The sequence below is a fragment of the Phocoena phocoena genome, chromosome 18, assembly GCF_963924675.1.
Source record: "Phocoena phocoena chromosome 18, mPhoPho1.1, whole genome shotgun sequence".
NCBI classification, from domain to species: Eukaryota; Metazoa; Chordata; class Mammalia; order Artiodactyla; family Phocoenidae; genus Phocoena; species Phocoena phocoena.
In genome coordinates, this window is record NC_089236.1 from 30414275 (window position 1) to 30430989 (window position 16715).

The following is a 16715-nucleotide window of genomic DNA, read 5'->3' on the forward strand; positions in this document are numbered from 1 at the left end:
TTTCTGCATACAGGTATTTTGTCTCCTTAGGTAGGTTTATTCCTAGGTATTTTATTTTTTTGTTGCAATGGTAAATGGGAGTGTTTCTTTAATTTCTCTTTCAGATTTTTCATCATTAGTGTATAGGAATGCAAGAGATTTCTGTGCATTAATTTTGTATTCTGCTACTTTACCAAACTCATTGATTAGCTCTAGGAGTTTTCTGGTAGCATCTTTAGGATTCTCTATGTATAATATCATGTCATCTGCAAACAGTGACAGCTTTACTTCTTCTTTTCCAATTTGGATTCCTTTTATTTCTTGTTCTTATCTGATGTGGCTAAATCTTCCAGAACTATGTTGAAAAATAATGGTGAGAGTGGACAACCTTGTCTTTTACCTGATCTTAGAGAAATGGTTTCAGTTTTTCACCATTGAGAACGATGTTGGCTGTGGTTTTGTCATATATTGCCTTTATTATGTTGAGGTAAGTTCCCTCTATGCCTTCTTTCTGGAGGGTTTTTTATCATAAATGGGTGTTGAATTTTGTTGAAACCTTTTTCTTCATCTATTGAGATGATCATATGGTTTTTCTCCTTCAATTTGTTGATATGGTTTATCACATTGATTGATTTGCATATATTGAAGAGTTCTTGCATTCCTGGTTTAAATCCCACTTGATCATGCTGTATGATCCTTTTAAAGTGCTGTTGGATTCTGTGTGCTAGTATTTTGTTGAGGATTTTTGCATCTATGTTCATCAGTGATATTGGCCTGTAGTTTTCTTTCTTTTTAACATCTTTGTCTGGTTTTCATATCAGGACGGTGTTGACCTCATAGAATGAGTTCGGGAGTGTTCCTCCCTCTGCTATATTTTGGAAGAGTTTGAGAAGGATAGGTGTTAGCTTTTCTCTCAATCTTTGATAGAATTTGCCTGTGAAGCCATCTGGTCCTGTGCTTTTGTTTGTTGGAAGATTTTTAATAACAGTCTTAATTAAAGTGCCTGTAATTGGTCTGCTTATATTTTCTGTTTCTTCCTGGTTCAGTCTCGGACACTTGTGCTTTTCTAAGAATTTGTCCATTTCTTCCAGGTTGTCCATTTTATTCCTATATTGTTGCTTGTAGTAGCCTCTCACCATCCTTTTTATTTCTGCAGTGTCAGTTGTTACTTCTTTTTCATTTCTAATTCTATTGATTTGAGTATTCTGCCTATTTTTCTTAATGAGTCTGGCTAATGATTTATCAATTCTGTTTATCTTCTGTTGGTGTGTTTAATATTGTCCCAGAGGTCTCTAAAGCTGTCCTCAATTATTTTCATTTTTTTTTCTTTATTCTTCTCTGTGGTAGTTATTTCCACTATTTTATCTTCCAGGTACTTATCCATTCTTCTGCCTCAGTTATTCTGCTATTGACTCCTTCTAGATAATTTTTAATTTCATTTATTGTGTTGTGCATCATTGTTTGTTTGCTCTTTATTATTCTAGGTCTTTGTGAAATGTTTCTTGTATTTTCTGCATTCTCGTTCCATGATTTTTAATCATCTTTACTATCATCACTCTGAATTTATTTTCAGGTAGATTGCCTATTTCCTCTTCATTTGTTTGGTCTGATGGGTTTTTCCCTTTCTCCTTTGTCTGCTGTGTGTTTCTCTGTCTTCTCATTTTGCTTAACTTACTGTGTTTGGGGTCTCCTTTTCACAGACTGCAGATTCGTATTTCCCGTTGTTTTTGGTGTCTGCCCCCAGTGGCTAAGGTTGGTTCAGTGGCTTGTGTAGACTTCCTGGTGGAGGGGACTGTGCCTGTGTTCTCGTGGATGAGGCTGGATCTTGTCTTTCTGGTGGGCAGGACCACAACTGTTTTTGTATTTTGGGGCACCTGTGACCTTATTATGATATTAGGGGGCCTCTCTGCTAATGGATGGGGTTGTGTTCCTGTCTTGCTAGTTGTTTGGCATAGGGTGTCCAGCACTGTAGCTTGCTGATCATTCAGTGGAGCTGGGTCTTAGCATTTAGATTGAGATCTCTGAGAGAGCTTTCACCATTTGATATTACATGGAGCTGGGAGGTCTCTGGTGGATCAATGACCTGAACTCAGCTCTTCCCCCTCAGAGGCACAGGCCTGACACCAACACCCTGTCAGTCACACATCTCAGAAGAAAGTGGATAAATAAAGAAAGACAGAAATCATAATATAAAGTTTTTAAAGTAAGACATTTTAAAAAATTATTAAATATAAAAAAATAAAAAGTAATAAATAAAGGCAAAAAGAAAGAAGTGAGCAGCCAAACCAACAAAACAAATCCACCAATGATAACATGCGCTAAAAACTATAGTAAGAAAAATAAAATAAAATAAAATAAAACGGACAGGCAGAACCCTAAGACAAATGGTGAAAGCAAAGCTATACAGACAAAATCACACAAAGAAGCAAACACATACACACTCAGAAAAAGAGAAAAAGGGGAAAAACTATATATCTATACATTAAAAGAAAGGAAGAGAGCAACCAAATAAATAAACAAATCTACCAATCATAATAAACTCTAAACTAAGACAAACATAAGATCAGAAGCAAATTAGATATAGAAAGCAAACCCCAAGTCTACAGTCACCAGCCCACAGCCTCAATTTTGGGATGATTTGTTGTCTATTCAGGTATTCCAGAGATGCTGGGTACATCAAGTTGATTGTGGAGATTTAATCCACTGCTGAGGCTGCTGGGAGAAATTTCCCTTTCTTTTCTTTGGTCACACAGCACCTGGGGTTCAGCTTTGTATTTGGTCCCTCCTGTTGATGTATGTCACTTGAGGGCATCTTTTCTTGCTCACACACAATGGGGTTAAAGGAGCAGCTGATTAGGTGGCTCTGGCTCAATCAGGCTGGAGGGAGGGAGGGGTAAGTAATGTGGCAGGAGCCTGCGGAGGCAGAAGCAGGCATGGTATTTCAACCGCCTGAGGCACTCCGTGTGTTCTCCTGGTGAATTTGTCCCTGGATCACGGCACCCTGGCAGTGGTGGGATACACATGCTCCCAGAAGCGTAGTTGTAGATAGTGTCCTATGCTTGCACACAGGTTTCCTGGTGGCTGCAGTAGCAGCATTAGCATTTCATGCCCGTCTCTGGTGTCCACGCTGATAGCTGCAGCTTGTGACAGTCTCTGGAGCTCATTTAGGTGTTGCTCTGAATCCCCTCTCCTTGGACACCCCCAAACAATGGTCTCTTGCCTCTTAGGCAGTTCCAGACATTTTCTCAGACTCCCTCCAGGCTAGCTGTGGCACATTAGCCCGCTTCAGGCTGTGTTCATGCAACCAACCCCAGTCCTCTCCTTGAGATCTGACCTCTGAAGCCAGAGCCTCAGCCCCCAGCCCCCACCCGGTCTGGAGTGTGGGTAGACAAGGATCTCAGGCTGGTGAGTGCTGGTCGGCACTGATCCTCTGTATGGGAATTTCTCTGCTTTGCCCTCTGCACTCCTGTTGCTGCGCTGTCCTCCGTGTCTCGGAAGCTTCCTGCCCCCTGTCCCCCACTCCCCCCTCCCCACACCCCTGTCTCCATCAGTGAAGGGGTTCCCTAATGTGTGGAAACTTTTCCTCCTTCACAGCTCCCTCCCCAAGGTGCAGGTCCCATCTCTATTCTTTTGTTTTGTTTTGTTTGTTTGTTTGTTTTGTGGTACACGGGCCTCTCACTGTTGTGGCCTCTCCCGTTGCAGAGCACAGGCTCCGGACGCACAAGCTCAGCAGCCATGGCTCACGGGCACAGCCGCTTTGTGACATGTGGGATCTTCCCGGACTGGGGCACGAACTTGTGTCCCCTGCATTGGCAGGCGGGCTCTCAACCACTGTGCCACCAGGAAAGCTCCCATCCCTATTCTTTTGTCTCTGTTTTTCCTTTTTCCTTTTGCCCTACCCAGGTACTTGGGGAGTTGCCTTTTGGAAAGTCTTAGGTCTTCTGCCAGAATTCAGCAGTTGTTCTATAGGAGTTGTTCCACATGTAGATGTATTTCTGATGTATTTGTGGGGAGGAAGGTGATCTCCACATCTTACTCCTCCACCATCTTGAAGATCTCCCCCCAACACTGGTCATTTTGGGGATCACTGTTGTCATCTGGCTTTGGGAGAGGGGAAAGGGAGTGTCAGAACTACATCTCTACCATTTACTTTCAGTCTCAAAGTAACTGAACATGGTGGGCTATTTGCTTAACAGTATATTGGTCCCTCTATATTTCTACCTCCCCTCCATGAATCATGTGGATAAATTTGTAAAACACAAAGCAGACCTTGGGGGAACAAGAATATTGCTTCAGACTCAGCTCCCATCCTCATCTATACTCTAGTACAATAATCCAGGTCATTTTCGAAGTGAATAAATGTAGAATATACCCACAGCCTTTCTAACTGTCCTTGACATGCCCTTGGTTTTTTTTGCACAGAGAAGTCTTCAAGGAGATCTCCTTCTAGAATACTAGATCAGAAGGGGTGCCAACATCCTCCATTAAATATCCTCTACTCTTCTCCTTCTCCCAATCTTTGGTCCCTAAGGATGAGATTGGAACAGTATAGTCACACTTAACTCCATCACCCTTAATGCTCCACAACACTTGGGCTACAAACTTCATATTTCATTAAGCAATGACTTTCAAACATTTTCTAATTGATGTCGATATATGGTAAACCAGAACGTGTGTGTGTGTGTGTGTGTGTGTGTGTGCACGTGTGTTATCAAATTGAAACAAAGCTTTTATAAGCAATCTTGCCTTTACTCTCTATTTTTATACCTTTGTCTATTTCACTTAAAAAAATTTAGTTACAACCAGAAAATTGATTTCAAGATCTATTGATGAGTCTCTACCATGGTTTAGAAAGTCACACCATCCTACTACCATAGAGCAAGAAGGTTCATAGTTTAGCTCTAATTAGAACAAACTCTACTATATAATAGACCAGCAGATTTAGATCTTGGTTTGTATATGAGGTTTAAGGAAATTTTTAAAAATCATTCTTAAAAAATCCTCAACACCTGGCTTTCACAGATATTATCTTGCTAAAAGAGGGAATATAAAAGTATTAAGATCCAGCTTGAGACTCAAAATATCTATCCCAAATTAGTGGTCTACAAACTTTTTCTTAAAGGTCCAGATGTTATATACTTTAGGCTTTGTAGGCCATACAATCTCTTTTGTAGCTATTCACTTCTGCCCTTGTATCATGAACATAGTCATAGATAATATGTAAAAAAATGACTGACTGTGGTCCCGTATTCTAATAAAACTGCATTTAACAAAATAGGTGGTAATTTGCCTATTATTGTTCTAAATAAAAGTATCTTATTTTTTTCTCTCATAACAGTATATTCTCCAGGAGTTGTTGTACATGTAAATGTATTTCTGATGTATTTGTGGGGAGGAAATTGATCCCCACATCTTACTCCTCCACCATCTTGAAGGTCTCTCCTCAGTTTATTTTTAAATTATTGTAATATAATAATTTTTGTAAGAATTATTTAAGGAAAAGTATAGTTTCATATATTTTTCCCACAGCTTTAAATCTTGAAAGAAAACATGTTTTTTTTTTACTTATTTCTTTAAAAAAATTACATTTTTAAAAATACTCATCTGAGCAAGGCACCCATCTGTTCTTTTGGAAGCATGTCCATCTAATTTAAGGTAACTTAATTGAAACTTTAGATCTATCTCTAGAGTAGAGTTCTATGAATTTAATGAATAGACTTTGGAGACCAGAATATCATTAAAATATTATAATATTAAAATCTTTTTTTAAAAATCCATCTTCTGGGACTCCCAAATCCTATTGGCAAGCATTGATTACTAAATAATAAGTAAGAGAGGATTAGTTGCATCTGAATTAACTCTGTTTTCTGAGAATGCCAGAAATGATACTGATTCCGTTTACTTGTCTCTAGCAATTGAAAAAAAAAGCACTAGAAACAAGGTGAACAGTAGGATTTAAACTAGTAAATAGAAATACATCCCAACAAAAACCAGATAGCTGGCAGGAGAGAAAAACTAATAAGACGATCTTGCTTCCTTTTTACAAAGAGTTCAGCTTAATAGGCATGTTTTCATTGACCTTCCTTAATAATTACCACTTTGCTAGGAGAATGACTTGAATTTTTGCTGTATTCATCCATGTCATCAAAAACAGTGTCATTATCAGAGATGGTTTTAGCTTACACAGGTGATAAAAGCATAAGGAAAACATCTCCTCCATAGTAGTATATTTAAATAGTTTTGGGTCTGAAACTCACAGTATTGTTTAAGTCGCTAGAATTTTAAATTTGCCCCTGTAAACCAAACAGTTTTTACAAACTACTGCATGCCAGAGCATAGGTTTCTCACTGCATTTAAATCAGGCTTTTTTGGAAGCTGCATTAACCCTTTCAAGAATCTAAAATTACAAGGACTTATTAATTAATTCATATGTTGATGGTAGCTGTCAGATAAAGCATAAAATACAGAGGCAACTACCTTAAAACAAAAGAGAGAAACTGGCACATTTGACCCAACAATGCAGTAGAATCAAAAAAAAAAAAAAAAAAAGGCCAAAAGAAGAAACCTAGGAGAGATGAAAGAAATTTAATAGATGCTGAGGTGTAGGTTTTTTAGAATACTCACTGTTTACATAATTTAAAATTATAAAGAGATGATTACTTAAACATAGATTTTAAATTCAATAACAATGTCTCTGGTTTAAAAAATTCCTTTAAGGGGTAAATATTCTGACTTCCATGTTTCAGTGGATATATGTCAAGTAGGATTTATTTATTTTATTGAAAATGGTACCCTCAGTAATAAATAGAAAGCTTCAGAATTTTATATCAATATGGTATTTAACAGATAGATCTGATGTTACTTTAAATACTGTGTATCTCATAGCAAAAGAGAGCTATTATGTATAACTTTGTTTAGGTCCTGGGATCATTCTGAAAACTGACGAGACACTCTCATAAATGAATTGAGTAATTTGTAAGGGGTGGTCATTCTTATTATAGCTTACCAATAGTATTTGATACCTTTTAAATTTCATCTCCCTTTATATCAAAGGTAGCATTCTGTTCAAATTCAGAAGTGTGACTATTGAGTGTATTCTCAAGGAATAGAGCATGTAAGAATATACTAGGACCTCAGAGTCTTGATCCTCCAGAGGCATAAGAAACTTGATGAGGCAAACAGATTAAAATATAAGAGTCAGGGAGCAACGCTAGAGTATGTAATGCAATTGGAAAATTGTGGCATAATCTTTGTCCAAAATAGAAATGAGTATTTTGGAGAATATTTTCATTAATTATTTATTCTTCTTGAGATCCAGAATAAATTTTGAAAGTTTTCTGAGATTCAACATCTACCTACCTTATTTGTGGCCATGTTCCTTGCCTTGTAGGAGTGTTTATTACCTCTCTTCTAGATACATATAATGATCTTCTTTCTTCCAGACCTTCCCTCTTCTGGCCTTCTAGAATCCTTTAAGCTTTCTGATATGTGATCATATGCAATCTTATGGTTGGTTAATAATAATAGCCAATTTGAGAAAGCAGGAAGGGAGATAAAGTAGATGTAGGAAGAAAAAAAATAGTTTTCTAATGCAGAACTATAAAATTCAGGATTTATATTGTTAATATACAATATCAGTTGAATCAACATACATTGTCTTTCTTTAGTTTAGGAGAAGTGGGGTGAGATGCAAGCAGAATGGGGTAGGACTGGAGTTGGAATGATGGTGCCAGAGCTATGACAGGTCCTTTGTGCTCTGTTGGAGATAATCCTGGTTGGAGCCCAAACGCTAGATACCTGTACCAGAAGTAATGCTGATTTGAATACTACTTGCTCTGTGACCAAGCAGTTTTTTAGGCTCATAAATGTTGTTCAGTACTGCTCAGTCAAGCTCCTAAGTATTTCAAGAATCTTCTGAGATGTACAATAAATTACTCAAATACCTATATTAGTGTTCCATTACCCGTTAAACTAAATTCGGTCTTTTATTCAGAGCTTTTCCATTTTCTTTTACATTCTAGCCAGTTTTTCCCTTGTTACTTTGTTTTTAGGCATTGCAATATACATCTTTTGACCTACAAATCTGCTCTCTTATCACCCTGTGAAACGCACATTTCTGTGTGGTAATCATTTCACTTTCTAATCTCTTTACCTAGATCACCCTATCCCTGCTCTCCACTGTCTGTTGAAACCCTGATCATCTCTTGAATTGCAAATCAAGCACCACTTCTTCTAAAAAGCCTTTCACCATGTTACAATCTACACTTTTCTCTGTATTTCTGTTGTTTGACATTCATATAACATAGTTCAAAATGTAACGAATCATGAATTATTTCTCTTATGGTGGTTTCAAATCAAGTTTCTAGTTTCTAATGAAACTGTAAACTCCTTGGTAAAGAGATACAGCCTTCCAGACTGGAGAATTTTAGAGGTGGGTAAACGTGGGTTCATTTACCACAAACCTTTACTTGAGACAACACCTGTTCCACAACATTCTTTCAAAGATGCCTTTACTTGAAAACTTCCAATTCACAAAGTTGATGTTTAGTTCATTCTTACCTTATGAATGACTGAGTATAATTCCTTTAACTGCTGAATTACACACATCTACTACTCCCAATGAATTTGAGCTGTCTTTACTCTGATGGGGCGTTTGAGTTATACTGTTTTTCCTTGATAGGTTATGTCAGAGTCCTTTTCTCAAAAAAGCAAAAATATAAACAAAAACAAAAACTTGTTCCATTTAGTATAGAATTGAGTTGCAGAGTCAGTTCTCCTGAGCGTACCTGTTAAGAAAGAGATGGCCTTATTTATCTGTGCCTTCACTTCTAAGCATCTGCTACTACCCCAGGGGATGGCTGCACCTACAGTATGGGACTGGGGAAGGGTGGCAGCTAAATTTTGAATGTTAATTTCAGGACACTGTGCCACAGGACACAATTATATTTGTGCCATAGGTTCTCAATATGTGGTTTAGATTCTCATTTTTTTTTTCGGGTGCTTCCATATCAGATTTCCTTATATCCTTTTGCTTTCATTCCTTAACATATGTTTCCCTTTAATTTCATTTTTCTTCATCTCAGAGCATTATCTGTGGTTGTCAGTATTTATGCCAGAAAATTCATTCTAATAGACCTATTATTATGTCCAAAGGGTCGCAAACACTTGAAACCATCCCCAAAGGTGTGCAGGTGCATTGAATAGTAAGTGCAAATGCTCCCAGCATTCCAAATACCCAGCCGCAGTTGGATTCAGTTGAATGTGATACAGGGCAGTGGTTTCTGGTGTCTGAATGAAGTTGTGGCGATACATTCAGAAGGGTTGTGTGATGTAATTGCACGCCAGAGGATTGGTACTTCTAAGCTGCCACGGTTTGACTATTTGTTAGCATTATTATAACCTCCTTTTCAAAATGTGCTCTCTGCCTATCAAAAGCAGATAGAATGGCATTTCACAACTGAGGTAAATTCTGGAAGCCAGATCAGCAGTACATATACCTAAAAATATATACATTTCGCTCATAGTATTTTTATTCCATGAACTATGTTTCTAAATTATTATTTCTTATGACCAATTATTAGGAAATATTTTAAGTTCCTGGAGTCTAGTACCCAGTGTTTTACCATTATATTACTGCCAACACGTGAACAAGCATGCTCACGAAATGAGCATATTGTAACAAGATATGTGATCTTACATTAAAAAATAAAAGAAGCAAAAACATATCCCACATCTGTGTATTTGTATATCAGTTATTTGATTAGTAGAACAGCCTAGATCACTGTGCACAAGTGAGAAACATGGGAAATACAAGACAATAGATGAAAGATCACTTGGCTAAATAAAGTGATTGTACTCTGATGCAACATTTTCCCTTACCCTTCTCTTTTTTTCCCTGAATAAGGGATACACCAAGGTTATTAAAAATTGTACTAAAATTAAGCCTGGAAGTCATGTGAATACTAGCAGAAGAAATAGCATGTGATAAAATTATAATATTAGGATACTTGTTTCTTTTTATTCCCCGACACAGAGAAAGACGTTTTGAGACAACTTTCCAATGCTGTCTCTAGAAATAATATTGAAAGTGAAATTTTTACCCCCTCATAGTCAGATAGTGTGAAATCAGAAGGTTTAATTTTAACTAATATGCTAGTAAATGAGACATAGAAATCAAAAATGGAAATAATTTGAATGAATATAGATTGTTAAAGTGCCATTTATATGGAATGACTCACCCTATCATCATAACAAGTGTAAGGGGTTTATAGGATGGTAAAGGGAAGTAAGTGAATAATCATTAACATTGCCAAAAAAAGAGAGAACTGTATGTGGCAGAAAACTGTCAGTTTGCAGGATATTATGAATTATGTCAATTTACTGAAGAAACGTTTTATTAGAGGTTTGTTGAACTGTATTCTGACAAGATTTCTATTTTAGTATTGGTGTTTTTTTCTCTGATATGTTAGAATATATTTGGATTAATTGTAATTTGCTGTGCTCATAGAGAAGTGTGTGTACATGTGTAAAATTGTGTGTGTGTGTTTGTGTGCACTGAAGAAAGAAAAAGGCAGTGAAGCAAGCTGTAGTTACATCATTAAAAGCTTTCAGTAGAAAACTGGTGTACACGAACTGTCAGTCTAAGGTCCTGGCTTGCCATTGTTTACTAGTAGATAATCTGTGATGGGCGTCAACTTTAAGTTTTGTAGAGTTAATCTCCAGAACATTTGGGCCAGCCATAAATATAGATGGGTGTCAGCTTTCTGCTTTCCCAGACAGCTAATTAGGTGTTATGAAAGCTTACACTGGTGAAAGAAGGTAAAATAGAAATACAAAAGAAAAGTGAGAACAAATAAAAAATGAACTTCATTTATAGAGCTCTCTACTTGGAAACGACTCCAATTTTAAGGTGCTGTTAGAAACAGGAGCAACCACCACACTAACAGAAGAGCACTATTCCTATTTAAAGCTATTTACAGAGCTGAAATAAAACCATTTTGTTGACAGTCGTAAAGTACAGAAAACTCTCTCCAATAGCCTTCCCCACAACCACAACAATTTAGAACTTCCTCACTGATGTTCTGATTAATGGATTTTGGTTTTCAGATTTCTACGACACAGACGTTTATTTCTTCATTATAAAAATTAAATCAGATGCATATCTGAAACTCTTATTCTAGAAATAATAAGCATGTTTTCAGTTGTACAGATATGTGGGCTCTGGAGGAAACAGGAAATGAAACTAAGGGGAGGAAATCCTTTTATGTTTTCTAATATTTCCCTAAGTGTTAACAAATTAGTTGCTAAGTATCTTTCTTTGGGTTATGTGGTATAATGCTTTGAAGACAGGGAAAATAAGCTTATCTTTTGATTTGTGATAAATTCCTTCCTGAGAGTGAGACAGACTGTAGTAAAGAGATAGATTTACTCTAAAGAAATTTCATGACGTGGCTCCTCGAACTGTGTTTCTTCGGCAGTGAACAGTTCCGAGTCACAACACGCAAGGGTTTTCTCCTGACTTTTCCGAAAATAACTATGTTCAATAGAGGCCCCTTAATCTTTGTTAATCTTGGATGGTTTAAATAGTGTTTTGGCTTCAAATTTTAATCTTCTACATTGTAATTATTGGCACCTCTTACCCATCTTGAAATGGCTGTGTACTCTTCATGATGTAGTGACATTACAAGGTTAAAATCACATTGTGGACATTAAGTTCTGGTAACCTTTGTCGAAGATCGCTAAAATACAATAATTTGGGAGCAGATAATTTGATGTTTTACCTAAATATTTTTTTCCTCATATATATGTAACTTTCACAATGCCTGTTCCTTTGAAGGTATATTTTGGCCAAAAATGTTTGTTTGCCTTATATCTTTAAGTTATTAAACAGTTTAATCTAGGTTAAAAAAAAGAGAGAGAGCTTTCAGATCTGTTGGCTAATATGAATTTGCAGATTTCATACATCTTTATGCCTAAATCAACTTGAATTATATAAAATTCTAAAATCAGTAGTCAAGTTGTTTATCTAGTCAGAGGTTTCACACTCATAGTTGAAGGGCATAGGGAAAGATTAAAAGGTTGTTTATTGGTGATTTTAAATAAAAAGATTTATACATACATGTAAATTATATACAAGGTTTTATATTTATAAATATATTTATATATATGTTTTATATATATCTGCTATCCTTTATATTACAAATATATAACTTTCCTGTGTATTTTATTCATTCATCTGTATTTCTCTTATGGTAGTTACTGATTTTTAATTTTCAGGAATGCATTGGACATGCATTTGAGTTTTTAAATTTTGTTTGGACTATTTCCTGGAGAAAGCTCAATTTTATTACACACATGCAAATAAAGATCTACACGTGTGTGTGTGTGTGTGTGTGTGTGTGTGTGCATGTATAGTTTATGGTGGCAGCTGAACTGCAAGTACTTACAGTAATTTAAGTGATTATATCTTTTGAAAAAGATCATATAAATTAAGATGCAAAATTGAACTAATTAAGATGACTGTGTTTATATCCCTCCCCTTGGGAGCTTTTATAATAGTCAGAAGTGACTATAGTAGTATAGAAAATGATTCTTAATGCTAAACAAGTATTTAAATTTCTGATTGTCACATGATCCTTCAGGGAATTTTACACTTAAAAGATTAGACACTGTAAACTTTCTCTATAGACAGAACTGCCCAGATTTCTAGCTGTCGGACTTCAGAGTTGTTTTCACTTTGCAATATAAATATGCTTATCTCTCAGTTTCTCTCATCTATATACCATTTGGATTATCCCATCTTTCTTGGCAAGGGGTGCATTCTGTGAAAGGGTTATTATGTTATACTAAGGAAAGGACAAAAATGAGGGTAAATAATTTCTTTGTAATCCCAGATTGGTCCAGAAGAAAAAATGAATCTTGGATCAAGCATCTCTAAATTTGTTTTCTGTCCAGGATCCCTAAATTTGTTTTTTGATACAAATATGTAATCTATGCAAATAGTGGCTGTCTGTGTAATTTGCTTCTTTTTCATTTTTATAGTTCATAATTCAACATACCTGTTTCGGGATTCGTTTTCCCTAAGGTACAGAAAGAAGCTATTATCTACCTTTACAGTCCTAGGGCTTGAGAAAATCCTCCACACTATTATTCTTTATTATACACACTTAGTTTATTGAGTGGATTTTTAAAAATATAATAGAAGGTGTGCATAGCAGAAATCCTCCCAATACGACTCCCCTTCCTTTAAGCCCCTCCTCCCTCACTCCTCCCTCCATCCTTCCCTCTCTCCCCTCACTTTGGTTTCCTTCTCGCCTCTCTTTTCCTTTCATTTTTTTCCATTTTATCTACTTTTTTGGTCTAGCTAGTAATTCATTATGTACTACCTATGTCTCTTTTATGTGTCTACCTAGTCATCTATTTATTTATGTCACTTCAGAAATAATTCTACTCTCTCAAAAATTCTTATTTGACCCTTGGCAGTTATAGTTCATTTTATGTTCTTAGTTTCTGCAGCTTGTACAGAAGGGTCCATTTGATTTTCTTCACTGTATGTGAAATGCTGCTGTCAAAATTACAGTCTAATGACAAGGTGAACAGCATATAATGTGTCGTAATCAATACTCAAAATTTGCTCCCTAGGATGTGACATGAAGTCAAGTAGAAAAAGCTGCAGAGTTTCAGTAGTGAAGTGCAAACAATAATTTTATGTTGATGGTTTCAAATTCAAGGTCAATTTACACTTTCATAAATCTGCATTATTCTGTCCTGTTCACTCTATTCTTAAATTCATAGTGAATTCATTCAAAGCTGGGCTATCGAAATTGCTGAAATTGAGGCCAGTCAATATTGAAAAATAAAATTATGTTAGTGTCTTTCAAAGAGAGTGTATGAGTTGTAAATGAAGTTTTTAAAAATCATAAATCTAAAAGATACAAAAATATTAGCAAGTGAAATAGATAGTAAAGTTTTCTACTGTATTTTTGAAGGATAAGATTAGTTGAATGAAATGATATGTATTTTTTTTTCTAACACTTACTGACACAGGCATAATATTGAAGATTCACTTTCAGAATAGATAATGAAAACAGATACCTGATAGTAAACTTTTCTGATATCCTGTTGTTTAAATTCTGCTCTACTTTAAATCTGCACAGGGAGGCTTCTAGAAAATTTTAAATGCCTAGATTCTTTTGCTTCTGTTTGTGTCCATCTGTCTGACAACCTTTCAAATCATAGATAGTATTTGAGTCTGTGTGTAGATAGTTCAGTTTGAGACTACATTTCAGCATTCTTGCCTGCATTACATAATAAACTTAACATATTTTATTCACTCCTAGGTAAATATATGTTTAAAAGTAAGACAAAATTAAAATAGAGACAAGCCATGTAGATACTTCTTTTTAACATTTCAAGTGTGAATATTGATACATGCTATGAAATACCACAGAATTTTTGTTCTGTCAAAAGACCATTTTGATTCTTTTCTAAAAGAGTTTAGTTTCATAGGAAATTATTTTATCCTAAAACTTTTTGAGATAATTAAGGTATGGTTTATTTTTTTTCTTTTTGTATAAGGAATTTTCTGTGTGTTTTAAGTACAGACTCAGATTTTGTATATGACTTTGAAAAGTAACTGTATAAATTTATCAGCACTATTAAATTTGCTGTTTTTTCCCTTGCACACAGGACACTATACATTATGGAGATCCTCTCGCATCAATTAAATGGCAATCCCAAGGGTTCCAAATGAGTAGGGAATTCTATTCCCATCACATAGAGTTAAACTGTAAATATCCTCTCCTGAAAAAAAGGTCCCTGATTTAAAAAGGATCATTAAACATAAGGAAAATAATGATTTGTAGGTGAAAGGGACAACTGGGAAGATGTAGTTCAAAGTTATCTTTTAAAATATTGAGTTCATGGACATATGCAGCTGTTGTCATAATGAAGGAATTTTCTTTCATATTTTCTTGTTCAGCATCTTTGAAATAGTGATCGTTAAACAGTACTTTATTTAGATTATCTACATGCTTATCACAAAAGAGAGAAGCAAAAATTCTCACAGAAATCATTATCATTTAGAATTGAAATCATGATTTGTCATTCATTCTGAACTATATCTGTTTACAAAATACATTTTCACCTACTTACACCAAAAACAAAAAGCTGAAGTGAAGAAAACTGATTACATGATCCATACGCAAATCTACTACAATAGCAATGTGCACTTTTTGACAAGCTTATTCATAACACATTCAGATAGAAAATTCCATTTGCTACTCTTCAGTAGGAAAAGCAGGCTTTTAAAGGAAAACCTTATTTCATGACTGTCACCAAAATAACAATTACAAGCAAAACAGGGATAAAACATTAAAAAAAAATAGCAGCTTAGGACTTTTTATGGAAGTTTGTGATTCAGTTTTTGCACTGTTATTTGATTTCAAAAATTAAACCTGGTAATCCTTTTTGAAGTTCCCTATTTCCAGGATGGGTTATACAGAACAAAGACTAACTGATATCCCCAGGAGATTAGTTTACAGTGATATTCTACTCTACTTAGAATGATTCTCCAGTGGCCACTTTTACTTCTTCCCAGGCTATGGAAATTTGTTAATACCTAGAGAATAGACTTAAATAAAACCGTTGTCTCAACCAGCAGGTTTATGCAACCATCCTGAAATGTTTTAATTATTGTTTTCTTTTCCTTTTTAATTTAGAGATCAGAGGTCAAGCAAACCCAGGGAGAGCTGATCGCAGCCTTTGTAGAACTGTAAAGGCATCCCTAATGATTGGATTTGCTGTCCTCTCTTTTGTTTTGCAGAACCAGAAGAGTGTGTTAATTGCACAGATGAATGCCGAGTGCTTGGTCATTCTGACAGGTGTTGGATGCCACAGTTCCCTGCAACCAATCAGGCTGAAAAGGCAGATTACCGCACAAATCTCTTTGTACCCACAGTTGAAGCTAATGTTGAGACTGAGACTTACGAAACTGTGAATCCCACTGGGAAAAAGACTTTTTGTACATTTGGAAAAGACAAGCGAGAGCACACGATTCTCATTGCCAATGTGAAACCTTATTTAAAAGCCAAACGTGCCCTGAGCCCTCTCCTCCAAGAGGTCCCCTCAGCATCAAGCAGCCCAACCAAGGCATGCATCGAGCCTTGCACCTCAACGAAAGGCTCCCTGGATGGTTGTGAAGCAAAGCCAGGGGCTCTGGCCGAGGCGAGCAGCCAGTACTTGCCCACTGACAGTCAGTATCTGTCCCCCAGCAAGCAACCGAGAGACCCTCCCTTCCTGGCTTCTGAGCAGATGGCAAGGGTCTTCGCCGATGTGCATTCGAGAGCCAGCCGGGATTCCAGTGAAATGGGCGCTGTCCTGGAGCAGCTTGACCACTCTAACAGAGATCTGGCCAGAGAGCCGGTGGATGCAGAGGAAGTCGTGAGAGAAATCGACAAGCTTCTGCAGGACTGCCGGGGAAATGACCCTGTGGCTGTGAGAAAGTGAAAAAAAAAAAAAAGCATTGGCATTTTCTTGTCTCTTCTGTTGATTTAAAAATGACCCCTCCTGGTGAAAACCCCATTTTACAGGGATAAAGAAAGACCGATGCTGCTTTAAGGCTTTTAGTGAACATCTGAAGTGCCCACAAGTATGTTCTTTTCACTGCTGTTTCTTTTTCAGAAATAACAATGGCTTTGTTTTGACCAAACTTATATTAGGACAGAATTAATGATGTT

General features: G+C 36.2%; 1 protein-coding gene across 1 annotated transcript in view; it reads left to right on the plus strand.

The window, feature by feature from the left end:
• Window positions 1–16486, plus strand: part of PCDH17 (protocadherin 17) — a 100080-nt gene extending 83594 nt beyond the window's left edge. The window contains exon 4 of the mRNA XM_065896174.1: window positions 15803–16486. Within this exon, the coding sequence (XP_065752246.1) occupies window positions 15803–16485 (683 nt within the window). The 3' untranslated portion in view covers window position 16486. The remainder of the gene's footprint in view (window positions 1–15802) is intronic.
• The last annotated feature ends 229 nt before the right edge of the window (window positions 16487–16715 follow it).